The sequence below is a fragment of the Emydura macquarii genome, unplaced genomic scaffold (genome assembly GCF_026122565.2).
Source record: "Emydura macquarii macquarii isolate MOO-44397 ecotype Brisbane River unplaced genomic scaffold, CSIRO-AGI_Emac_v2 contig_968, whole genome shotgun sequence".
Lineage (NCBI taxonomy): Eukaryota > Metazoa > Chordata > Testudines > Chelidae > Emydura > Emydura macquarii.
Genome location: NW_027131105.1, coordinates 7,507,740 through 7,533,883, shown reverse-complemented (window position 1 = coordinate 7,533,883; position 26,144 = coordinate 7,507,740). Strand labels below are relative to the sequence as shown.

The window sequence follows — 26,144 nt, the reverse complement described above, 5'->3', positions numbered from 1 at the left end:
GAGCGTCTGGGGAAGGGAGAGCCCCATATGAGCCTGGCTCATGTGTAACGGGAATTCCTGGCTAAGAAAGACATTGGGCTGGTGATGCAGGCATTGGCCTAGGAGCTGGTTTCTACTCCTGGCTCTGCCGCTGACACACTGTGTGATCTTGGGAAAGTGCCTTCCCCACTCTGTGACTTTGTTTTCCCTCCCGTCTGTTGTCTATGGTGAGACTCCAGATTCCTGAGTGCTATGCCCAGTTTTAGAAGAGAAGGAGAGAATGGTAGTTATAGAAAAAGAAGCTGAGAATCAGAACTCCTGGGTTCTATGCCTGGCTCTGGGAGGGGGGTGAGAACAGCACCCAGGAGTCCTGAATCCCATCCTTGCTGCTCTAACCACTCCACACCCATAGCTGGGAATAGAACCCAGGAGTCCTGACTCCCAGCCCTGTGCTCTAACAATGGAGACCAGCATCATATTTTAAACTAGTCCCCAGATTGGACATCTCCACCCCACCCTGAGACATGGGCAACACCCCAATCGTCTGCAGATTCCTCTAGAGATGCTCCACATGGAAACGCATCTGTGTTTCCTATAGCTTAAATTACCTGCTAACGAATTTGAGGGGAAATAATCTCTTAATTATCTATTTAAGAAAAAATGTAGTACAGGCAGCCTAATCAAATCTCATTTTGATCATTAAATGAAAGCACATTACGAGGCGATTGAGTGGGTTTAAGAGTGGGATCAGCAAGGCTGGATCTTCCTGAACATCAGCAGCTGGAGAAAAGACACTGGAGTAGCTACATGCCTAACAGACCACTGGGCTGGCGGTCAGAACTTCTGGGTCCTATCTCCAGTTCTAGGAGGGAGTGGTGTCTGGTGGTTTGAGCAGTGGGGCTAGGCGCCTGGATTCCTGGGGTCTATACTAACCGTGCCACCAAATTTACTGTGTGAAATTGAACAAGTCCCTTCACCTCAGTTTCTTTTTCCACACTCTCTTTACACTGTGAGCTCTGTAGGACAGGGACTGTCACTCAGGGTGTGTCTGAGTGGCACCCAGTCCAATGGTGGCCCCCCAGTCACACTCAGGATCTGCGTGGCACCGAGCAAGACAGAGCCCCTGATCGCAGCCAGGGCCCCTAGGAGATTCCATAACCACCCCAGTGAATTTAGGCCTTCACAGTATCAGTCCTTTCCTCCCTACAGTGGGGGAAAGGCACATGAGGCCATGCATGACACCCCACAGTTTGCAGCAGCATCAGGAATACTGGGTTTGCATTCCCAGAAACCCTTGTGCCTGAGACTGCATACCCAGCTGGTGGGGCAACCATCCTTGCACTGCATCCCTATTCTTTCAGGTAGAAAACTGAGAGGGAAAAGGGAGGGTGGGGGGAATCTGCCATGAGGGCTGGAGGATGGATGTATGCAAATAAAGTTATGCATATTCAAATGTGCAAATCACAGTATTACCTTATTTGCATAGAGCACCCAGATCTGCATCCTAAATGGGGTATTGTGGATGTTAGGCACAGCTGATGTGACTGAGCAATGGAGCCAAGGAGATCTGAAAGCAGCTGGGGTTTGAAGGGGATTTGGGAATGTGAAGGAGAGTGATCAATGACCCAGCTCTGTGGCTGGCGTCTCATCTACTCCCTCTGATGTCTCTTTCCAGAGGAATCCCCCACTGAACCTGCTGCTCTGCAGACAGCATCACAGAGTTCTCAGTGTTGCGCTGAGTTGGCTCTGGATGCAAATGTAGCAATTTAGACACTGTTCCCGGCCTGGCTTTGTATTAAGTGTCCCCGAGATCGGGTCCTCCCATCATGCTGGGTGCTGCACAGACATGATGCAGACCATGGTGTCACTGGGCCGGGTGCTGCCTAGATCCCTGGCCAAGATCAAAGAAAGGGAAGTGCCGTTATCCCAGTTTTACAAATGAGGAGAGACCCAGACAAAGCGAGTGGCCCAGAGAGTCCATGGCAAAGCCAGGAACTGAACCATCTCCCAAGTCCTAGGTTAGTAATCTAACCACTGGGCCATGCTTCCTCTCTAGGAAAGAAGGGACATAGGAATACATAGATTCAGGCACAACGGAGATACAATCTAGACAAGTTGAATGGGTGTAGCGCTCAGGACTCCTGGGTTCTATTTCCCACGCTACCGCTGCCATTGGTCAAATCCCTTCCCCGCTCTGTGCCTCAATTTCCCCACCCATTCTTAGTCAAATTAGACTGTAAGCGCTTTGGGGCAGGGACTGCATGTGTGTGTCTGGGCAGTGCTCAGCCCAGTGGGACCCACTCTCAGTCGGGATCTGCACAGCACCAGGCACAATGGGGATCCTGCTCTCAGTCGGGATCTGTGCAGCACCAGGCATAGTGGGGACCCCAGTCTTGGTCAGGGTAGGCAAACATAGCTGCTTTATTGACTGGGGGAATGGAGAGGGGAAAGGTTGGCTCTGTGGGGGAAGGAAACTTAAAATCCTTCTCACTGACTAGCAAGGAGGGATGAGCCTGAACTGGAAGGGGATGGAACTGGCTGAAAAGCTAAACAAGAGGAGGAGTAATTAGAAGCCTGTTTTCTGAGCACTGATCATGAAGGAGTCTGAGAGACAAAGGGAAATTAGGGTGAGCAGCCATTTGTCCTGGGGACTTTAATCAAGCTGCAAAGAAAAACCCATTCGCCAGGAAAGGCAATTCTCAGCTGATTATACCAAGTGTGCTGTGCCCAGGGCAATGATGTCATACAGGCCAGCTGATCTTCAGGGGGCTTAGTGCGCTGTCTGGGATAGTTTAGAGGCCCCACCTGAGATTGTAGCTGTGCTGGGCACAGAGGAGGCCCTGATCGCCGTCCCGGTTCTGTGCAGGGCACCCAGCACAGTGGGGCCCATGATCACCCTCAGTGTCTATGCAGTGCCCGTTACTGACTGGTGCCTTTAGTACGCTGAGCAGCCCCTGTCCAACGCATGCCAAGCGGCTCCATTAGTTCGTTGGGGCCATGATAACCAGGAGCTCATTTACATAGTAGAGAACAGGAGCGTCAATTTGTAAGCCCTGATTCGTGGCCTGTTATTTCATCCTGTCATTTACGATTCATTGTCCCCGAAGGAAAATAACCCAGCAGGGCTTCAGACGTAGCTTAGATGCATCACTCCCAGGCAGAGATGCATGGAACCAGCGGACTGTGTGCATCTGCTGGGTGAACGCTGCCCCCTAGTGCCAGGCATCCTGCAGGGCCACTGCATCTGCACCGCTGTGAGGCAGAAGACGCCCAGATAGCTATGCCATGGAGGGTGTGGGGACATGTGCCAGGAGGCTTGGAAGCTCCAGTGGCCCACTAGGGGCATTTGCTGCCTAATTCAATTAGCTGGGAGAGGAGAGCGCACAAAGAGGAAATGACAGTTGGGATCTTGATGAGATGCAGAATAACAGGCAAAAATCTGCTTATTTATGTCTTCCAGCCACTAAAACCCACTCCCCTCACCCCCTGAGCTGGGGACAGACCCCAGGAGTCCTGACTCCCAGCCCACTGCTCTAACCACTAGAACCCACTCCCCTCACCCCCTGAGCTGGGGACAGGCCCCAGGAGTCCTGACTCCCAGCCCACTGCTCTAACCACTAGAACCCACTCCCCTCACCCCCTGAGCTGGGGACAGACCCCAGGAGTCCTGGCCCACTGCTCTAACCACTAGAACCCACTCCCCTCACCCCCTGAGCTGGGGACAGACCCCAGGAGTCCTGACTCCCAGCCCACTGCTCTAACCACTAGAACCCACTCCCCTCACCACTTGAGTTGGGGATAGACCCCAAGAGTCCTGACTCCCAGGTCCCCGAACTCATGGCTTAAAGTGGATCACGGATTGGTTGCCACAAGGTTGCCAAGGAGTCTTGTGTGGGTCCAGATGCCAACAAAGATCAAGCGTCTGGAGGGAGAGACAATAAACTCATCAGCAGCTTTGCTGCTGGCTTTGTCTTTTCATAATAAGAGACGGAGATGGCACTGGCAATTTCAGGAGAGAGGCTTATACTGATGCTCCCACTGCGCATTTAACGGCCGCCTGCCTTCCAAAGTCATGTGGCAGGATTGTAAATCCAGAAGGGGACATTCTGATCAGCCACTAGACCCCACACCCCACCCAGACCTGGGAATAGGACCCAGGAATCCTGACTCCTCCCAGCCCCCCTGCTCTAGCAATTAGGCCCTACTCCCCTCCAGAGCTGGGAATGGAAGCCAGGAATTCTGACTCCCAGCCACCTCTGCTCTAACCATGAGATTCCATCACCCACCAGAGCTGAGATAGAGATCAGGACTCCTGGCCCCACCCGCTACTCTATCTCCTAGAACTCATTGCCTTCCCAGAGCCAGGAATAGAACCCAGGAGTTCCGGCTGTCCATGAATAGTTCATACTGGGGGTGTCTATTTCAACAGCTGCTGCCCCAACTTGTCACACCATCAGCGAGTGGGAGGTGCGGTGAGTTCCTTAGGAAGTCTGGTAATTACTCACTTCACAGAGGAACAATGGGAACCCAGTGCAGAGGGGGAAGGGACATGCTTAGACAACAGCTGCTAATGTCACCACTCAGAGCCGGCTATCACAGCACTCTCACCGCATCAGCACAAATCACTTCTCCCAGCGCTGGAGCCCTGGGCTCCTTCCAAAGCGGACTGACAGCCCACATTCCCAAAACACACAGCAGAGCTAAGGGTCCTGACTCCTAGGCCCCACCCCCTCTCTAGCCACTAGACCCCACTCCCCTGCAGGAGCTGGGAACAGAACCCAGGAGTCCTGACTTCCAGACTTTCTGCACACACCCTTTCCCCCAGCCCAATTCTACCAAAGCTGAACACATCACATCACTAGAGGTGGCCTGAAGTTTTTCAGGAACCAGAATTTCCCATTTTGTGGGGAAATCCACAATTTATTTATTTCTTAGCTTGTTCTCAGGTAACTTTTCAAAATTTCCTGCAGAATGAAAATCCTGGAACATTTGGACTTGGGGCCACCAAAACAATCCATTTCGAGTGTATTGTTTCAATTAATTTCGTTTTTGCTTTTAAATTATATCAAAATATGAAATAGTATATATAGTAGATAATAAATATCAGACATATCAATATATGACATAATATAAGATATAGTATTATAAATATAATTAAAACATTAACATTCAATTAGAATTAAACCCTTAATTACAAATAATAATTAAATGATTATTTTAATATAATATCAAAATCTAAAAACCAAGCAGTGTTGCCTAGTAGCTAGAGCAGTGGCTCGGGGCTTGGGACTTGTAGATTCTATTCCCAGCTCTGCCACTGGACTGCTGGGTGATATTGGGCAGGTCACTTCCCCTCTCTGTGCCTCGGTTTCCCCATCTGTTAAATGGAGATAATGCTACTGGCTTGCTTTGTAAAGTGCTTTGAGATCAAAGGATTAAAAGCTCTAGAGAAGATCTGAGGTTAATTATTATTATTATTATAAACCAAATACACTGAAATATCAAAATTATAAAATTGAACCCAAGCGCTTTCGCTGAAACTGACAGCTTGCTGCGAAACATGTTGATTTCAGCTACACTGTATTTTCCAGTAGAAAACTGTCCCATATAAAAATTTGTGAGCAACTGGGGGAGAAGGAAGCATGCTTGCTTCGACTGTCCTCCTGAATCACTAAGAGCACCTGACATTTCCTGTTTGCCAGAGTGTGATGCATCTGGATTTTGTTCAGGGTTTGTACAGAGCTTAGCATCACGGGTCTTGCTCCAGGCCTTAAAACTTTCCCTTTCTAGTTTTTTGACAAAAAGCCAGAAGATTTCAAGAGAAACTGCCTCAGGAGCTCACTCAACCATTAATGTTGATTTTCAATAAGTCTTGGAGCACTGGGGAAGGTCCAGAAGGTTGGAAGAAAGCCAATGTTGTGCCAATATATAAAAAGGGTAACTGGGATGACCCAGGTAATTATAGGCCTATCACTCTGATATCGATCCCAGGTAAGATAATGGAGCTGCTGATATGGGACTTCATTAAAAAAGAATTAAAGGACGGGGATGTAATTAATGTCAATCAACATGGGTTTATCGAAAACAGATCCTGACAAACTAATGATGTCTTTTCTGATGAGATTACAAGTTTCCTTGATAAAGGTAATAGTGTTGATGTAATATATTTAGACCTCTGTAAGGCATTTGACTTGGTACCACCTGACATTTTGATTAAAAACTAGAAAGGTATAAAATTAATATGGCAGATATTAAATGGATTAATAGCTGGTCAACTGACTGGTCTCAAAATGTAATTGTAAATGGAATAAATCAGCATTGAACAGGAACTAGTAGAGTCCCACAGGGGTTGGTTCTTGGCCCTAAGCTATTTAACATTTATATTGATGACCTGAAAGAAAACAAAACCATCACTGATCAAGTTTGCAGATGACACAAAAATTGGGGGAGTGGTAAATAATGAAGAATACAGGTCACTGATACATAGTGTCACTTGGTAAAGAAGGCACAAGCAAACAGTATGTGTTTTAATATGGCTAAATGTAAATTATACATCTAGGAACAAAGAATATGGGCCATACGCACATGATGGGGGACTCTGGGAAGCAGTGACTCTGAAAAAGATTTGGGGGTTGTGGTGGATAAGCAGCTGCCCATGAGCTCCCAGTGCAACACTGAGGCCAAAAAAGCTAACGAGATCCTGGATGCATGAAGAGGGTAATCTCGAGTAGGAGCAGAGTGGTTATTTCACCTGTGTATTTGGCACTGGTGCAAAGTCTGCTGGAATCCTGGGTCCAGTTTAGGTGCCCACAATTCAAGAAGGATGTTGATAAATTGGAGGGGGACAGAGAAGAGCCATGAGAATGATTAAAGGATTAGAACACATGCCTTCTAGTGAGAAACTCAAAGAGCTCAGTCTAGTTAGCTAACAAAGAGAAGGTTCAGGGGTGACTTGACCTCAGCCTGTAAATAACCTACATGGGGAACAGAAACTAGATAACGGGTTCCTCAATCCAACAGAAACAGGTATGACACGACCCAACGGCTGAAAGTTGAAGCTAGACAAATTCAGACTAGAAACATTTTTAACAGGGAGAGTCATTAACCATAGGAACAACTTATCAAGGACTGTGGTGGATTTTCCATCACTGATAGTATTTAAATCAAGATTGGATATTTTTCCCAAACAAAATCTGCTCTAGGAATTATTAGGGGGAAGTTCTCTGTCCTGGGTTCTCCAGGAAGTCAGACTAGATGATCACAATGGTCTCTTCTGACCTTGGAATCTATGATTCTATGAAATGTTCATTTTGGAGAAAAGACATTTTCAATGGAAAACATGTTTTGATTCACAATTTCATCCTGATCTTGTATCTATTTTATGGTGACACCTGCCTGAGTCTGCAGGAAGCCTGACCTGAACACCCTGAGAAGGAGGAAGCTGTCCTGGACACCCAAGAAGTGTTAACCCCTAATCCCACTGCTCTACATGCGGCAGGTCTTAACTCCCGTTTCCCAGGTTCCAGTCTGGATGCCACCCATTATGACTGCTAGGACAGAATCTGCAGGATGTTCCTGCCCCCATTTTATACTGCTGGTTGGGACAAAGGATCTCAGCCTCGTAGAAATATGAATATGATTCACCAACATGAAGATGAAGCCTCAAACCTGCTCCTGTCTCCATTAGACACAAGGCATCCTCAACCTCAACACACCCTATCCAGCTGCTGAAATCTGCCCCCTGCTCTAACCCCTAGGCCCTACTCCCCTTCCTGACCCAGGAACAAAACTCAGGGGGTCTGGACTCCATGACCCTTCTACTCTAACCCATTAGACCCCACATCCCTCCTAGAGCTGGGAGTAGAACCCAGGAGTCCTGATGATTGGATAAGGTCCAAATTTAACACCCACACATTGGGAAATCCAAACTGTGCACGCATGAGCACACACACATATGCAGACACACACGCACAAAGGGAAATCCAAACTACACACACACACACTCACACCAGCCTCATTATCTCCAGCAGGGGGTAACATCTCACACGTGCACACACGCACGCACTCTCAGAGATCACTGCGCCTTTGGGGTCCGCATCAGAGGCAGTTTTCTCTCTGAGCCAGACTCCATTCCCCCAATGTCCCGCTGCAGTTAACCTGGCTCAGAGCTGCAGCGATGATTTACTAAACTGCAGAGATTAGGAGCGTCCCAAAGGGGTTCTTAGCAGACGGGGATTCAAGAGGTGTGTTCTTCTACAGCCATGCCAGTGGATTTAATTTTCTACGTCCCACCCCACCTCCTGCAGGAGGAAAGCAGAACTGCAGTGTTATTATGTGTGTTATGGTAGCATGCAGAGACCTCTGACTTTGGGCTAGTTCCCGCCCCACTCAGTGCCTCAGTTTCCCCTCATTATTTTACTATTTAGACTGAGCTCTTTGGGGCAGGAACTGTCACGCTGCGCAGCATTTGGCACTGAGGAGCCCCGATGCCAGTCTGTGTGTGGGCAGCACTCAGCACAACATGACCCCTGTTCCCCGTCGGGTCCATGCAGTGCCTGGCACAACGGGGTCTTGCTCTCAGTCGGGTCCTACTCTAGACGCTGCCATAATACACCTAAATAATGAAGTAGATTCCTGGTCACACCATGGCTATGCAGGCTGCAGTCAGGCTGACAAGCTGAGCCACAGCGTCCCCGTGACCAAGACCAGGTGCTCTGAGAATAAACACCAGCCATTTAAGAGGTACAGCAGGCCCCGGCTCTGTCAAGATCCATCCTTCTCAGCGCCCATCGGATTCATCGATTCCACCTCCAGCGCAAGTGCGAAGGACTCGGCTACCAAAAGGGGGCGACAGAGATGGACAGATGGGCCCCATTCCACAACACGGGCTCCTGAGTCCAGAGAGCTGTCAGCACGGGAAGGTTTGAGACGCCATGGTCTTACGGCCCAGGGCACTGAGTTGGGGGTCAGAATTATTATGATTTATCATTTGTATAGTAGCACCTGGGAGCCCAGGTCATGGACCAAGACCCCATTGCACTAGGTGCACAGAACAAAAGAGGATTCCTGCCCCAAGGGCCTTCCAGCGTAAGTACAAGGCAAGAGACAACAGATGGGCAAGTACCAGTAAACAGCGAGACAGTCCTGGGCAGCCTGCTGGGCAGCGGGCGCAGCGTACCAACCGCCTAACCGATGGCAAGTTTTTTGTAGGCATCACAATGAAGGAGAGTTTTGAGGAGGGCTATGAAAGGTGGATAACGAGGTAGCTCTGTGGATTCCTGGGTTCTATTCCCAGCTCTGGAGGGGAGTGAGGTCTAGTGGTCAGAGCAGGGGGGCTGGGAATCAGGACTCTATTCTCAGCTCAGAGAGTGACTTTGAGGGGGAAACTGAGGCACAAAGGGGGGGGGGAGTCCTGATACCCATCCACTTCTGCTCTAACCACCATACCCTCCCAGAGCTGAACTCAGAAGTGTTGGCACCCAGCCCAATGTCCTCGTTACTGGACTACATCCCCTCCCAAAGAAAGCTAATCTTTTTAGACAGAAAGGAAACAATTTTATATTTCACAAAGGATCAGATGGTGGGACAGATGAAACCAGACAAAGGCTCCTAATGAACAATTAAGCCACAACTACCCTGCCCCTAGTCCTGATCCACAGTCCCATGCTATCCCAGCTCTGGGCTCTGCACACACAGACAGCTCTGCCAACCTGCAGCCCCCTGCTAGCCCAGCCCCAGGATCTCCAGGGTGATTCGTACCTGCTTGGCCAATCTGACGGCGTCATTGGTGAGTTTGCTGCGGAGCTGGGTGTCAAGGTGAGCCGCCGGGGCAATCTCTACGACCTTTTGGTGCCGCCTCTGGATGGAGCAGTCCCGCTCGTACAGGTGCACCACATTCCCATACTTGTCCCCTACAGAGAAAGGAGGGTCAACGCTGATCCCCTTCCAGGGAGTGGGGACCCTGGGTAACTTGTAGAAGAGCCCCCAGGCAGGCAACACTCTGCCACTGTCCCCCAACCCTGGGGCCAGATTGGAGTCAGCGCCCCTACAGAGGAAAGGCCCTGTATCCCATTCTCTGCCCCCAGAACCAGCCAGTCCCCCCACCCTGGGGCTGGATTAGACCTGGTGACCCTAGAGGGGAAAGGTCCTGTGTCCCATTCCCAGCCCCCAGAGCCAGCCAGTCCCCCCACCCTGGGGCTGGATCAGAGCCAGTGCCCCCTAGAGGAGAAAGGCCCTGTGTCCTATTCCCTGCCCCCAGAGCCAGCCAGTTCACCCTGGGGCTGCATGAGGAAGGCAGATGAATATTAAGGCTCACCCAGAATCTGGACCTCAATGTGTCGTGGCTTCTCAATGAACTTCTCCACAAAGAGAGCCCCATTTCCAAAAGCAGCCAGCGCCTCTGAGAATGCCCGGGTGTAATTCTCCTCCAGCTCCTGTAGGGGGCAGATGAGTAAGAGACTGACTCAGCAGTGTTGCCTAGTGAACAGAGCATTTGACTGGGACTCAGGACTCCTGGGTGCTAATCTCAGCTCTGGGAGAGGAATGGGGTCTGGTGGGCTGGGATGTAGGTGGCTGGGAGCCAGGACTCCTGGATTCTATTTCCAGCTCTGGGAGAGGACTGGGGTCTGGTGAGTTAGCGCAGGGGGTGATTGGGAGTCAAGACTCCTGGGTTCTATTCCCAGTTTTCCCACTGACTTACTGATGGTCTTTGACAAATCATGAGACTGGGGTTCCTGCTGCCCCTTGTGTTGCACAGAGGCAGTCCCTGCTCTGAAGAGCTCACAGTCTAGAAAGACAAAGGGTTCGAAGGGGAAACTGAGGCACCAAAAGGGAAAGGAACCTGCCCAAGCTCCACACCAGAGCTGAGGATAGAATCCAGGTGTCTGGCCTCCCACCCCAACAACTAGATCATGCTGCCACCATAAGGTAAGGTCCCTTCAGTCCCTGCTACCATCCACTTTGGAGCAAAGGGTAACACAAGGGCACCTCTCTCTCTGCTGTGCTACAGAGTGAGTCCTCCAGGCAGTGTAGAGATGTCACACTTCCCGTACACTATGCAGTCTCGGGATTTCCTGGGCCATGCTGGGAGCAGATACAAAGCAGCCCAGTGCAGAGCTGGCCCAGGTTGCAGCCTGAGTAGCAGGAAGTTTTTACCATATTTCTGTACAGAGTTTCCATTCCCAATAAAGGGTTTATCTTGAAACCGCACTGCTCATGAGTAAGATACTGCATCTGCTTTCATCACCCTGCTGAGCTCCAGGAGGGGAAATTAAAGAGATGTAGTTGTCCTCTGGCAAGGGAGTGCAAAGATAGCAGAGGATACAGGCGAGACGGCTCCTGGACCCAGTGGTTTGGCCCAGGAAGACAGGAAGCCAGCGCTGCAGCTGGGAGCTTTTCACATGGGATGCATAGAAGAAGACTCTCGCGCCATCAATGAGCTAGAAACTGCACATGCCACTGACACCCTCAGCCCCAGAAGCTGAAGCCAGAAGGGTACTAAGGGCAGGTGTGTCTTTGCTCTGGAATCAGTGGTACCTCATAGCTGCGCACGACCCTCATGCCTCGTCCGCCTCCGCCAAACGCAGCTTTGAAGATGATAGGGAAGCCATACTTGTTGGAGAACTCATGGGCCTCGTTGAGAGATGATATTGGGGAGTCGGTGCCCGGCACCACAGGGACTCCTAGGAGAGAGCAGATACAGCCATGTCGTTCCCAGCCCTGCCACTGACCTTGAGCAAATCCTTTCCCGGCTCAGTGCCTCAGTTTCCACTCCCACCCTTTGTCTAGTTAAGAGACAAGTGTGAGCTTTTCAGGGCAGGCACTGCCTCTCACTGTGTATCTCTACAGAACCTGGTACAACAGGGGCCCCAGTCTTAGTCAGGGTCTGTGCAGCACCCAGCATGACCGGGGCTCCAGTCTCAGTCAGGGACTCTAGGCACTACAGTAATAAACTTAATGAGAGTGGATTACCGCAGCCTACGCAGCAAGTGACAGGCAGAGGCATCTAAGATGCAGCACCTCCAGCAGCACAGTGCCCCCAGCTGCACTCTGGGGTCGGCCATGCCTGCAAGGAAGAGCACCCCATACTGATCCCCCCACTCCATGCCCTACAGCAGAGTCCCCCCCAACACCACACTGGGGCCAGCACTGACTGCGAGGGGAGAGCAACCCCTACCTGCAGCAATGGCGATGGCACGGGCTTCCACCTTGTCGCCCATCTTGCGTACCACCTCCGGGCTGGGGCCGATGAAGCGCACTCCAGCCTCACTGCAAGCCTGGGCGAAGTCCGAGCGCTCTGACAGGAAGCCGTAGCCGGGGTGCACAGCATCCACTTCATTCTCCTAGGGACACAGACGCAGGGGCAAAGGCATTAGAGAAATGGCGTGTCGGCTCTTTAAAACCCACAGGCTTTCAAGTGCGCAGAAGGTTAGGGAAACTGAGGCACAGAGAGGGGCCAGTTGAATGGCACAAGAGCCCTGGCAGCCAGCTCCCTGCGCTGTAACCAGCAGACCCCACTCTCTTCCCAGAGTCAGGAACAGAATGCAGGTGTCCTGACTCCCAGCCCGACCCCCCAATCCAATCTAAGATTTAATGATTAATAATAATAGATTAATATGAATGTGTATGGTTATACTTAATATTAATTATTATACATTAATAATCACAAATATATAATCCATTAGTATTTACTAATCACAAGCCATGAATATATTAATTATTAATAATGAATCATTATCACATAAACATGTATTAATATATAACATGCATTAATTATTACAGCTTTTACATAGCTAATAATCATTTATTATTTTCAACTATCACAAATATAGAAATCACCACAAATAAGATAGATAGCTAGATAGATAGATATTTGTGGTGAGTAATAATATTCCATAACTAACCCTTACCGCACATACAGCTGGTGATAACTAAGAGTAAGTGAGGGATGGTTGTTTCTAGGCCCAGAACTGTCTGGGCTACGCTGGCCCCAGGCCTGCATTAGCTACTTCCTTGACCATCACTAGAGCCCTGGGAAATTCTTTTTATTTTTTGTAATTTTTCATTTTATTTTGGGGGAATTTTGTGTTATTTTGTTTTATCCATGTGGGGGGGCTTGGGTCCTGCCTGAGGGGGGGAGGCTCAGGGGTGGGTGGGAGATGGGTTTGCAGAGCAGTGGCTCCTGTCCTGCAGGACGGGGCCCAGCTCCCTGCTCCGGGCACCGTGACCTGGCACAGACCTGGCAACACCGCTCAGGTTTGGGCTGGCCACCGGGGAGCCTATGCGCAGCTAGGCCAAACCTGAGCGGTGCTGCAACCTGGTACACCAGGCCACAATGCCAGGAGCAGAGAGCTGGGTCCAGCCGCGCGGGACAGGAGCCGCAGGAGCTGCCACTGCGGGGCACAGCTCTCTAGCCATAACTAGCCACTCGTTTGCTCTGCCTTTTATTGCCCCATGCAGGATCATGGGGCTGGCTCCAAAGCTAATTTAAGGTTTGGGTTGATCCCACCACCAGCAAGTGATTTAATGAACCCTGGTGTAAATCCAGCATCAGGGCTGTTACTTCCATGGGGCCCCCGGTCCTCTCCACATTGCTAATGAGCCGCTCTCTTCTCCTTTCCAGGTGAGCAGCCCCTGAGACAGATATATGGCAGAACAGGCTCTATAGGGAATGCAGGCTCTCTGTAATCATCCAGGGACTAGGAGGAAGCAGGACTTCTGGGTTCTATCCCCAGCTCTGGGAGGGAAGTCTAGTGGTTAGAGCAGGGGGGTTAGGAGGCTGGACTCCTGGGTTCTACTGCTGGCTCTCCCACTGACACTGGATAAGTCCCTTCCTCTCTCAGACCCTCTGCCCTTGTCTACACTACAGAATTACTCAGTGTGACTATGTTGCTCAGGGGTGTGAATAATCCACATCCCTGAGAGATGCGGTTACGCCGACCTAAGTGGCAGTGTAGACAGCGCCACGTAGCCAGTGTAGACATAGCTACCGCCTCTTGAGATGAATTAACTACGCCAATGGGAGAAGCTCTCTCCTGTTGGTTTAGAGCATCTTCATTAAAGCACTACAGTGGCACTTCAGCATTTTTAGGGCTATACTTAAAACTTACAGTGGCATAGCTGTATCAGCATAGCTGTGCCACTGTATGAGTGCTTGTGTAGCCGTGTTATGTCAGCGGGAGAGGGCTCTACCGCTGACGTAATAAAACCACCTAAACAAGTGGCGGTAGCTATGTCAGCGCTATGTCGGCGACGCTCTCCCGCTTTCACACCCCGGAGCAGCAAAAGTTTTGCTGGCATAAGTGCTACCGTAGACAAGGCCTAAGGATAGATCTTCCCTCTGTCCCTCAGTTTCCCCTCCCACCCTTTGCCTCTTGAGACTGTGTTTTCAGGTGAGGATTGTTTCTCAGTGTGTGTGTGTGCAGCACACAGATCTCAGTCAGGTCTGTGCAGCTCCAGACACAATCTAAGAAGGCAAATGGTTGGAAGGGAAACTGAGGCACAGAGAGGGGAAAGGACTTGCCCAAGGTAAGTAGAAGAGCAGAGACTAGAACCCAGGAGTCCTGACTCCTATTCCCCTTGCTACAATCATTTCACCACACTGCCTCTCACTAGCTGTTCTTTCAGTCACCTCTCTTTCAGGAAAGGCCTCTGTTTTCTTGGAGTGGAGCTAGTTTCTTCATAGATTTTTAGGGCGGACCACTCTGACCTCCTGCAGTCTGACCTCCGTAACCCAGCCCTGAGAATCCCCCCAGCCATTCCAGCTTGCAGCCCAGGTCTGCTGGTGGATCTCAGAGCAACGCTCTAGTCTAGAGAGACTTCCAGTCCTAGAATCCGTTTGCCTCCCTGTGCATCCCACTGCCTGGATTAAGTAGAGACGGAAACACTCTTAGAGCAACGGCTGGGACATCTGTTCTGGGAGAAATCACTCTGTCTGCCAGCCACTAGTGCCGCTCCTACCAGAGGCACTCTGTTCTGAGAATCTCGACTCCGGCAGAGGGGATGTGATACTCTTGACAGTTCGTAGTGGAGAATTGGTGTCACTCCATTGGAGCGCTTTGGGTGAGCAAGCATGACAACCTCCTGGCACTGCTGCATGGGGAGCTGGCGGGATTTTGGGGCATGTGCTAGGCCAATAGCAGAGATGAGGACAGAACCCAGGAGTCCAACTGCTCAGCCCCGCCCTGGGTTCTAACCACTAGACACCACTCCCCATGCAGAGCTGGGGACAGAATCGAGGCGGTCCTGGCTCCTAGGCACCCCCTGCTCTAACCACTAGACCCCACTCCCCATGCAGAGCTGGGGACCCCCTGCTCTAGACCCCACTCCCCATGCAGAGCCAGGGACAGAACCCAGGAGGTGTCCTGGTTTCCAGCCCATGGCCCTATCCAACAAAGCAGAATATAAGGAGGCAAATGGAACCATGTGCTTTACGAATTCTCCATCTCTTTCCACATCTTCATCTCATCTCACCAGACGCCCAGAGAGGGCCCCATCCCCGCCTCTTCCTCCTCCCCCTCCCGTCAGCAGCTGGACAAACAAGCAGTGAGGATAAATGGGAGCCGAGTTCACTCAGATCCCATTATCCTCTCTGGTTGCCAGGATGACAAAATGCGTTAATGTGGAGTGGGGATTGGCTGGAAGGACAGATGAATTCCTGGGGGCTGGATACAACCAGCAAGACTGTTCAGCCCCCAGCAGCTGTATGGTGCAATCTAGCTGCTCAGCAATTGTCCCTGCATCAGGTGACTCCTCCAATCTCCATTAGGCACAGCAGCATTGACTTGCTCTGAACGTCTTGCTGCAGGATCTTGTCCGTGCTACACAGGTCATGCCATGCCGCCCCAGGGCTGCACTGCAGGACAAAGTCACTGCAATGCAGGATTCTGGGTAGCCTAATGCAGAGGGCATAGGATTGAGACTCAGGACACCTGGATTCAGTTAGTGACTTCTCCCACCCTCCCTGCTCTAACCACTACACCCCCTTCTCTGAGCTGGGACTAGAACTCAAGAGTCCTGATTATTAACCCCTCCCCCCGGTAACAACTAAACCCCAATTCCTTCCTAGAACTGAGAAGAGAATTCAGGAGTCCCGCTCCACATCCCACGTGCTCTAACTCAGTCCCTTGATGAATGCAGAGATTTAAACTAGTATGGAAAAGATTTTCCTGGAGAAAAATCCGGTTTCATGGGAAAAATGTCAATTCTTGCAGGAAATGTCAAAACGAGTACTTTTGTCTTAAACTGACAGACCAAAACTCCTATTTTCCTTTCTTTCCACTTAAAATGTCCTTTCATCCTGGGATTTCACTGTTTAAATAAACTGAAACGGCATTTTGACCCAACTCTGAAATTTGATGTTTGGAAATGTCAGTTTAGATGACAGTTCGATGTTTAGAAATGTCAGTGTGTGACCCAAAACTTCACAAGGAACTTCTCTTCCAATTTTCAAAGTTCAAAATGCCACCAAAGGGTCAAATGCACAGAATTTAGAATTTTCATCCAATTTCCAAATGTTTGAATGTGTCCATTTCAAACTTCCAGAATTTTCATGTCTTCCAGAACTCAGAATTTTTGTGCAATCAGCAAATTGTTGCATTTACCTCACAGTTCACATTTTTGAACTTTCATCACATTTCAAATGTTCCGAATTTTCAATTTTCATCAAATTTCAAAAGTTTGGGGAAAATAGGAAGGAAAAATATTTTGTAAAACGTTTCTCAAATTCCTGCCGTCTTCTGGGACCAGCTGTGCCAGTTAGTAACCTGTCTCCCTTGATCCTACTGTACCCCAAATTTTGTGCTAGCTAATACCCTGTCCCCCATTATCCTGTTGTATCCCCGCAGATGCTTCCCTCATACCTTGGCTACTTTGATGATGTCAGGAATGTGCAAATACGCTTGGACTGGGGGCAGTCCCTTCCCAATGAGATAAGCCTCATCTGCCTTCTGTCTGTGCATTTGCCCTGTGTCCTGCTCGGAATAGACAGCCACTGTCCGGATCCCCAGCTCGGTGCAGGCTCGGAACACCCGGATGGCAATCTCCCCTGCAAAACACACACCAAAGAATGACCCACAGAGGTTGTGCATGGAGGCAAAGGAGTGTAACCGGCTGGCTGAGTCTGCAGAGAGCCTGAGCCAATCACTCAGAGTGTGAGTGGTGCATCAATGATGCCTGAGCTGATCACTCCCCAGGGGAGCTGACCCAGGACATCCCAATGGAGTGTTGTCTCCAGCCCCGCTGCCCTGGGAGTGCTGTGCCAACCCCATCCCAAAGAGACTCAGTGTAGGGCAGGAGGAGCTCAGCCCCTTGACCCAAGGCTGGTGGGGTCAGTCTGAGGGGGGGCCCTGTTGCCAGTCCTGGTTCTCTGGGAGGAGACACCCTCTGCCACTGTAGTGGGGGAGATGGCCATGCGATGGAGTGGGGCCTTAGCATGGCAGTGGGGCCACAGAGGAATTGCCAGGATCCACTGCTGGAGTGGGGTGGCAGCAATGGGCGCAAGGTGCATCTCTTACCTCTGTTGGCCACCATGACCTTCTTGATGGGCTTGTACTCCACCTGCTGGGTGCTCTGGAAGGCGGCATGGATCAGGGAGAGGCGCTTGATGCCCAGGAACCCCAGGCCCCCTCTCATAAAACACAACTGCAGCATCTGAGGAGAGACACAAACAGAGGGGGCACGTCAGAGTGATATAAAGGGCAGCACATGTAGGGAACAGGCACCGCTCTGCAAAGGCTCCCAGGCACCAGGGACAGTGGGGACAGGGCTGGGAGAACGCCCTGCTTCAGTGAATGGATATGAATACACCAGAGAAAAAGCTCCCTGCAGCCGGATGCCCGTCCAGCCAGGGCTCCCTGCAGCCAGATCAACACCTAAGCAGAAGCAAAAGGGCTATTTACAGCCAAGAAGGCTATCGCATTGGGACTGGTGCCTTAGAGGGGCATGGGTGTGAATTCTGCCATAGGATGAATGGGTCTGAATTCAGAGTGACCCTCAAAGACTGTCCCCTCTTGATATTTCCTCTTATTACTGTGTGTGTTGCAGTGACGCCTACAGGTCCCAACCGTGATCAGTGCCTGCACAAGCCTGACGGAGTCCAGGATCCCGTCAGCTGCACAAACTCAGAGATCAAAGGCTCCCTTGTGCTGGGTGCTGCGCAGATCCTAACTGAGATCAGGACCCCCACAGTGCTGAGAGAATGGGAGACCCTGGTATGGGAGGAGGGGAGAATGGGGGGCACAGAGACCCCAGCATGAGGCAGGGGGTGGGAGGAGTTGCAGGGAGTGGCTGGAATAGAGGCAGATGGTTGGATGGCACTGAGGGAGCATGGGGGAAGGGCAGGGATGGAGGCAGCCCTGCTGGGTGCAATGCACTCGGCCAACACAGCCTACGATGTATGTGACTCTTTACTTCTAAACTCGACTAGCTTTAAAGGGCTCTTAGTGCAGCAGCCTGAGGAACCTGTCTGCAACTAGCACGCGCCTTGTGGATAAACAGGGAGGTGGAAAAAAATCACCTGGCGTTTAGCAGTAGATTTATTTTTACAGCCGAGAATCAATAGCGCCTCCGACGCATGGGCCCAAAATTAGTTTTCAGGTGTCATCAGGCTCTGGGCTGGCTTCTCCCCCCAGTCGGGTCCTTGGAAATGAGACAAGTGGAATGAAGGAGACGCTAAAACAGCAAAGGCAAAGTGGCAGGTTGGTCTGGATAACACCATCAGAGCCTGGGTGTGTGAGAGGAAACAGGGTGGGGGGAACTGGGACATGGGGCCTTTCCCCTCTAGGGGATGCCGACTCCGATCTGGCTCCATGGCAGGGGACTGGCTGGCTATGGAGGATGGGGAATGGAAAATGGGTTCCTTCCCTTCTAGGGGGGCACCAGCGCCGATCTGGCTCCAGAATGGGGGGACTGGCTGGAGAGACTGGCTGGGTGCTGCGCCTCCATGACATAGGCGCATATCCCTCCTTCTCTGCAGGGAACATGCAGGTTAATGCGATGCACCTTTATGAGCCTCTCCTTGAGAGGCAAGTTTTCCTGCTCTTGGATCGCTCTTGTGGCTCTTTCTCAGTGCGCACCGCAGAGCCGTATCACAGACACAGATGCTACATACAGAGGTGACCCACTTCCCTCTCCTTCGCGACACCCCCTGCTGATCCACCCCAGATGGTGCGAGATCTCTGCCCTCGCATTGCACTGGGAGCTCATGGTCAGTTGTTCTCCATGAGAACCTGAGTCCTTTCCAGAGCCCCTGCATTCCAGGGTGCAGTCCTCCCCCGCATCTTGCAATGCACCTGATGTGCTCTGTGCCTGGATGTACAACCTTGCCTCAGGCTGTATTCGAGTGCACTTTGTTCAAATGAGCCTAGGTCCCCAAGCGACCAAGCTCCCTCTGTACAACTGACCCCTTCACCATTTTTCTTTCCCCCTCTGCCAAGCTTTGCACCAATTGCAAACTTTACCAGGCACCCTTGCATTGTGCCAGGAGCCCACAGCCAGCGGATGTCCCAGTATTGCAAACCCAGACATTCAAAAATCATAAGTCAGGCCCCTGAAAATCACGAGATCAGCTTAAAAAGCATGAGATTCTAATATCAGGTTCTTTTTATTTAGCATTCAGGGGGGTCCCATTTTCAAGCTTTTCTCCCTAAACCCAATGGGCAGAAACTCGTTTTTAAATGTAAAACAGACAGGGTCACATGTCTCCAGGAGCTGGTGATTTAAGAAAACACATCAAGATGGTTAAGGGTTGGTTTGATCACATTCTATAAATACCAACATGAGGAACAGATATTTGATAATAGAGGGCTCTTCAATCTAGAAGACAAAGATCTACCAAGATCCAATGGTTGGAATTTGAAGTTGGACAAATTCAGACAAGGAATAAAGTGTAAATTTTTTTAACAGTGAGGGGAATTAACCATGGGAACGATTTACCCAGAGATGTGGTAAATCTCCATCACTGGAAATATTTAAATCAACATGGGATGTTTTTCTAAAAGATCTGCTCTAATTCAAATGGGAATTAATTCAAGGCCATCTTATGGCCTATTATGCAGGAAGTCTGGCTAGCTGATCACAGTAGTCCCTTCTGGCCTAAAAAAATCTCTGAAATGTCACGAGAGTTGACAATACTATTATAACCACCATGCTCCTCTGTCCATTTCAGAGTCATCGCTTTCCCCCATCTGGTAGCATTCCACCAAGCCACACAATGGGCCAGGAGACAGCTTCACCGTAGAGAGAACTGTGATGAAAATAATTTGTTAGCAAACCATCTGATCACCTGGAGGCAAAATAGCAAAAGTGCCTTCTTTCCTCTAATTAAGTACAAAACACAGATAAAAAGAAAAGCCCAGCACTTGTTTCCTCTGGCTTCTTTGGGAATCAAGAGGGTGGAAGTGATTGCAAACTCCTCCAAATCTCTATTAATGAGATTTTTGCTGCTTCAGGCTTTAGACATGCCGCAAGCAACACAGTTTATAATTCTGTCTCCATTAAATATGCTTTCCTACTTAGATTTTTTCTGCACAGATCCAATGCTTTACAAAAGCTGACCCAGTGTAATAGAATTTCAGGAAGAGAAATGAATGTCAAGTTGGGATTTGAAGAGACAATTGCAGCTAAAAAGTCCCCCAAAGCACAGGCACTGGTGTGGGTAACACTCAGAACTGGGGGTCAGGATGCCTGGATTCTATTCACAGCTCCACCATTGACCTCATAGAATCATAAAAATGTAGGGCTGGAAAGGACCTCGAGAGGTCATCAAGTCCAGCCCCCGGCACTGAGACAGGGCCAGCTAAACCTCAGCCCTCACTGACAGGTGTTTATCCAGCCTGTTCTTAAAAATCTCCCTTGGAAGCCCATCCCAGACCTTAACTAGCCTTGGAGTCAGAAAGTTTTCCTAATATCTAACCTGAATCTCCCATGCTGCAAATTAAGCCTGTTACTTCTTATCCTACCTTCAGTGGGCATGAAGAACAATCGGTCACAGCCCTCTTTATAGCAGCCCTTAACACATTTGAAGACTGTTATCAAGTGTCCCTCAGTCTCTTTTCTGAAGACTAAACATGCCCAGTGTTTTTAATCTTTCCTCATAGGTCAGGTCATCTTCTAAATGTTTTTCATTTTTGTTGCTCTCCTCTGCCTCTCAAATTTATTCACATCTTTCCTGAAGTGTGGTGCCCAGAACTGGACCCAGGTCTCCAGCCGAGGCCTCACCAGTGCTGAGCAGAGCAGGAAAGTTATCTCCTCCCATATCTTACATACAACATTTCTGTTAATACCCCCCAGAATGATATTAGCCTTTTTCTCAACAGCCTCACCCTGTTGACTCAGATTCAATTTGTGATCCACTCTAACCCCCAGATCCTGTGTGTTTGATTTTTCCTTCCTGAGTGCAGTACTTTGCCCTTGTCTTTATTGAATTTCATCCTGTTGATTTCAGACCAATTCTCCAATTTGACAAGTTTGTTTTGATTCTAAACCTGCCTTCCAAATTGCTCACGACCTCTCCCCCAGTTGGTGTCATCTGTACATTTTGTAAGCAAACTTGGCACTCAGTTATCCAAGTTACTAATGAAAATATTGACTAGTACCAAACCCAGACTGACCCCCACAGGACACTACTAGATACCTCCTCCCAGTTTGACAGCGAACAATTGATAACTACCCTGCGAGTATGGTCTTTCAACCAGTTGGGCACCCACTTCACAGTAAGTGTATCTAGCCCACATTTCCCTAATTTGTTTATGTGACTGGAACGTGGCTCTGTGTAAAAGGCTTACTAAAATCAAAACATACCACATCTATTGCCTCTCCCCACCCAGTAGGCTAACAACACTGTCAAGGAAGCAAATTAGGTTGGTTTGGCATGATTTTTGTTCTTGACAATTCCAGGCTGGCCATTCCCTTTTTCCTTATCATCCAAGTGACTTTCCAGTTAGGCTGGATACTACGCAGAGCCTAACCAAGACTGGGGAGCCCCATTAAGCCTGGAACTGCACAGAATGCAATTTGGGGCTCGCTGCACACAGCCTGGCTAAGATCAGGGCCCCCGCTGTGCCAGGTGCTGCACAGACACAAGAGGCAGTTTCTGCCTCAAAGGGCTGACAGTATAAATTGACAAAAGCTGGGTGAAGAAACAGAGACTTGCCCAAGATCAGAGTTCAGAACAGAACCCAGGAGTCCCCGTCCTTCACTGCTCTAACACTAGACCCCACTCCACTCCCAGAACTGGGACTAGAACTCAAGAGACCTGGCTCCCACTAGCCCTCACTGCCTCTGACTTAGCCTCTTAAGGAATGTGGATCTAGCCGCAAAGTGACGGAATTTGTTTCAATCAGCCTGCTTCCCTCGCAGGCTTGCCAACCCTGGTACCTAGGTCAGGAGATCCCTGAAAAGTGGCTTCTATTTACACGCGCTGGCGACCACTAGAAAGAACGGGACAGGAGAGTCTACTGGGTTTGCACCTGTCAGGTTGAATTTGCCAGAAACCCTTTTAAAGCATGCGAGATGTCACTGCTCTTGGCTCTGTGAAAGCACGGGAGACAGAGCACAAATTGCAGTGGTCAGGTGCATGGTGAAGAACACGCATTTTACAAGAGATTAGCCCGATTCAGGCAGGCTTTCAACAGTGCTCAGCCACAGACATACCTCTGCAGTAGAGACTGAAATGTACATGTTCAAAAAGAACTGTTTTGAGCTTTTGATTCAAAACGACTTTTGGTTTTGAAATTTCCTTTAATTTTAACTATTCCTTTAAAAAAAAAAAAAAAAAGCTTGACCCAAAATAATTTTTTTTCAACTTTTTGATTTGCCAAAATTGACAGAAAATGTTGTGTTCCATTCAACCAAAACAAATTTTCTTGATTTTTTTGGAATTGCCAACAAGCCAAAACAATCTGTTATTTGATACCATCTACTTTTAACATCATTGGAGCTTAGAAGGATGTGTGCGCTGGGGGCTTAAAATTCATCCTGGCTCAATTGCTGGGAATGCACGGTGATAGATGCATTCCTTTCTAGCCCTTCCTGTCTCGATAACCTCGGCCTTCAAATCACATTCTTCCACGTGCCATCTTACCTCTCCCATGCTGCAACTCTTCGGTGATTTACATCAGCCACTACTAGGGTCAGAAACCAATCATTTAGTTTGAAAGCCTGGAATCCCTGCTCCCAAATAGCATCAGCCATTTATCCTTCACCTCAGGGGCTCAGCACTGATCAGCTGTTTCCCCCTCACTCTTTTTTATCTTGCGTGCAAAGACTGTAAGTTCTGCAGAGCAAGGACTAGTGGGTAGGACATTGGAATAGACATCAGTACGCTGGGGTTCTATTCCCAGCTCTAGCCACTGACCTTGGACATCCACAGACCTTCCCCTCTGTGTGCACCTGTTCTCCCCCCCCACCCACACACACTCTTTGCCTATTTAGAATGTGAGCTCTCCAGGGCAGGGACTGCCTCTCACTGGGTCTGAGCAGCGCCTGGCACAATGAAGGGCTCCATCTCTGTCATCTTGGTTGGGGTCTGTGCAGCACCTGTTTTAATGATGGCCCCCCTGTTCTCAGTCAGGGCCACTAAACACTTCCATGATGATAGAAGGGTATAAGAACAGTATGAAAGAGCCAAGGCTTCAATGGATGGAGTCAGTGTCATTATTGCCCATTGGATGAGCACTGCCTTTCCATTCAAGGAAGCCACAAATTTGTCCTGCTGAGCCACAGCATCAGCTGTCAATATCGCTGATACTGTGAGGAGAACACTGCCTGTAAACAGGGGCTCTGCAATGATCCATAATGCCAGTCATTCGGAGCCTGCAACCAGAGACCCCAGCCCAGATTATGGACCAAAGTGGTAGCTAAATTCTTCTCCATCCCTGAAACACCAGTCATCTTTAAAGATGAGCAAACAGGGACCATTCAAAGTGGCTGTGATTTTCCTAAAGCTCCTACACTGAGACAGTTCATCAGAGAAATGAGGATATATAAAACGATTGGCAAGTGTTAGCAGAGTCAGTGCAACAGTACAAGGGAGGTGCTAAGATGGGTCACCCATCCCCTGCAAGTGTCAGAACACCCCCACATGCACACCTCAGCCATAGGATACACTTCAGGAGGCAGGCAACTCCTGCATGACCAATAGCTGCCTTCCATGGATACTAATGCATCCTCTGCCTTGTTCATTCCTTCTCAGACCAGCTAGGCCTGGGGCAAGCCAAGCGTTGCTCAAGGGGCACAGTGGTTCCAACTTCAATCAGCTGGGTCTGGCTAATGCATCGTTGTTGGTTTCCAAAAATACAGCTTTGCAGGAGAGGGGAAAGAGGCTGCCAACCTTTTTATCGTAGCATGCCCAATTGCACATGCAAAAGTGGCAGTTTTATGGCACCGAGTGGGGGTCTATTAAGAAGCACAAGTCTGGATTGCAATGAGAGGGGATAGAAATCGCATTACTGTACGTTAGCCATTATGTGCGGACAGCAAGCCAGGGATGTACAGATGCAGCCAGATGCCTGGCTCCAGCTGTGCAAGCAAGATGCGCTGAGGATGCTCCACGGCTACCCACAGAACTGATTCGAGGTCTGGAGAAAAGTGCCTTACAGGAGGACTGAAAGTGCTCCAGCTGTTTAGCTTCTTAAAACAAAGATCAAGAGGTGACTTGATTACAGTGTATAAGGACATTCATGGGGAGAAAATCCTGGGTACTAAAGGGCTCTTTAATTTAGCAGTGAAAGGCAGAACTAGAAGAACCAGTGGCTGGAAGTTAAAGGTAGACACATTCATATTAGAAATAAGGCACACATTTTTCACACCACAGGAGACTAACCTTTGGAACAAACTCCCAAGGGAAGTGATGGTTCTCCATCTCTCGGTGGCTTCAGTTCCAGACTGGAAGCCTCTGGAAAATGCTTTAGTCTGACACGACTTAATGGGCTCAATGCAGGAGTAAAAGGGTGAAATTCTCGGCCTGTGCTATACAAGAGGTGAGAGTAGATAATCTATTGGGACCTTCTGTCCTTAAAAATGTATGAATCCAGTTCCCAGTACAGAAAGGTGAAAATATTTTCTCTACCGATGACATTAGCAGATTTAAGGTAACTAAAACTGTGGTCAATTCCATGGTGGTTTGTAGTTTTCATATGTGGTTGCAGGTCACGGTGATCACTGTGGGAAGGCTAGGCTTGAGCTTGACCTTCTACCATACATTCACAAAATCTAAGGTCAGATTCTACTTGATCATCTGTTCTGACCTCCCATATAACAAAAGCCATAGGGTTTCCCTGAAATAGGAGTTTGAACTAGAGCAGATTTTTTAGAAAAACATCCAATCTTGATTTAAAAATTTCCAGTGATGGAGAATCTATCATAGCCCTTGTTAAATTATTCCAGTGGTTAATTCCCCTTATTGTTAAAAATGTGAGCCTTATTTCTAGTCTGAATTTGTCTAGCTTCAACTTCCACCATTTGGATCTTGCAAGACCTTTGGCTGCTAGACTGAAGTCCCCATTATAAAATGTTTGTTCCCTGTAGGTAGTTATAGACGTAAGTCACCCCTTACCCTTCTCTTTGTTAAAACAAACAGACTGAACTCCTGGAGTCTCTAACGCATATTTTCTAATCCTTTTAATCATTCTCGTGGCTCTCCTTTGACCCCTCTCCAGATCATCACCATCCTTCTTGAATTATGGACACCAGAACTGGACACAGGATTCCGGTAGCAGTCGCACCCGTGCCAAACATAGAATGCTTCCGCAGAGGGAAAAATCCCGGGATGTTGCAAGCACTTGGGAATCTACAAGTCTCAAAATACAGACAGTTTGTCTTAAAGTCTCAGCTCCCGGAATCAAGTGCTTCTGGGAGAATTTCAGCTTTCATTTAAAAAAAAACCCCAAAACAACAACAACCAATTTTCTAGCCCTTGTGGTTCTAGAAAAAAGCTGGAAACCATTAACTCAAAAGGCTCACAAGCCAGAAGGCAAATCAGAAGAATCCTCCATTTGCTATGTGAGAATCTCATGATGTTTAAGCCCATCTCATGAGTTTTTTAAGCTGATTCCTGAAGTTTGAACTTATTAGGGGTCTGTGCAGCACCCAGCACAATGGGGGCCCCCAACCTCAGTTGGGGGCTTTAGATGATACCGTAATACAGATAATAGTAGGATAAGCAAAAA

General features: G+C 49.2%; 1 protein-coding gene across 2 annotated transcripts in view; it reads right to left on the bottom strand.

The window, feature by feature from the left end:
* PC (pyruvate carboxylase) overlaps positions 1–26,144 on the bottom strand; it is a 217,575-nt gene that overhangs the window by 107,060 nt on the left and 84,371 nt on the right. The window contains exons 5-11 of one of the 2 annotated variants that reach the window (XM_067544070.1): positions 18,494–18,615; positions 17,493–17,628; positions 16,839–17,023; positions 12,155–12,320; positions 11,515–11,660; positions 10,295–10,412; positions 9,739–9,890 (exon numbers count right to left, since the gene is read on the bottom strand). In XM_067544070.1, the coding sequence (XP_067400171.1) occupies positions 9,739–9,890; positions 10,295–10,412; positions 11,515–11,660; positions 12,155–12,320; positions 16,839–17,023; positions 17,493–17,628 (903 nt within the window). In that variant the 5' untranslated portion in view covers positions 18,494–18,615. The remainder of the gene's footprint in view (positions 1–9,738; positions 9,891–10,294; positions 10,413–11,514; positions 11,661–12,154; positions 12,321–16,838; positions 17,024–17,492; positions 17,629–18,493; positions 18,616–26,144) is intronic. The other variant, XM_067544071.1, reaches the window with a different exon arrangement.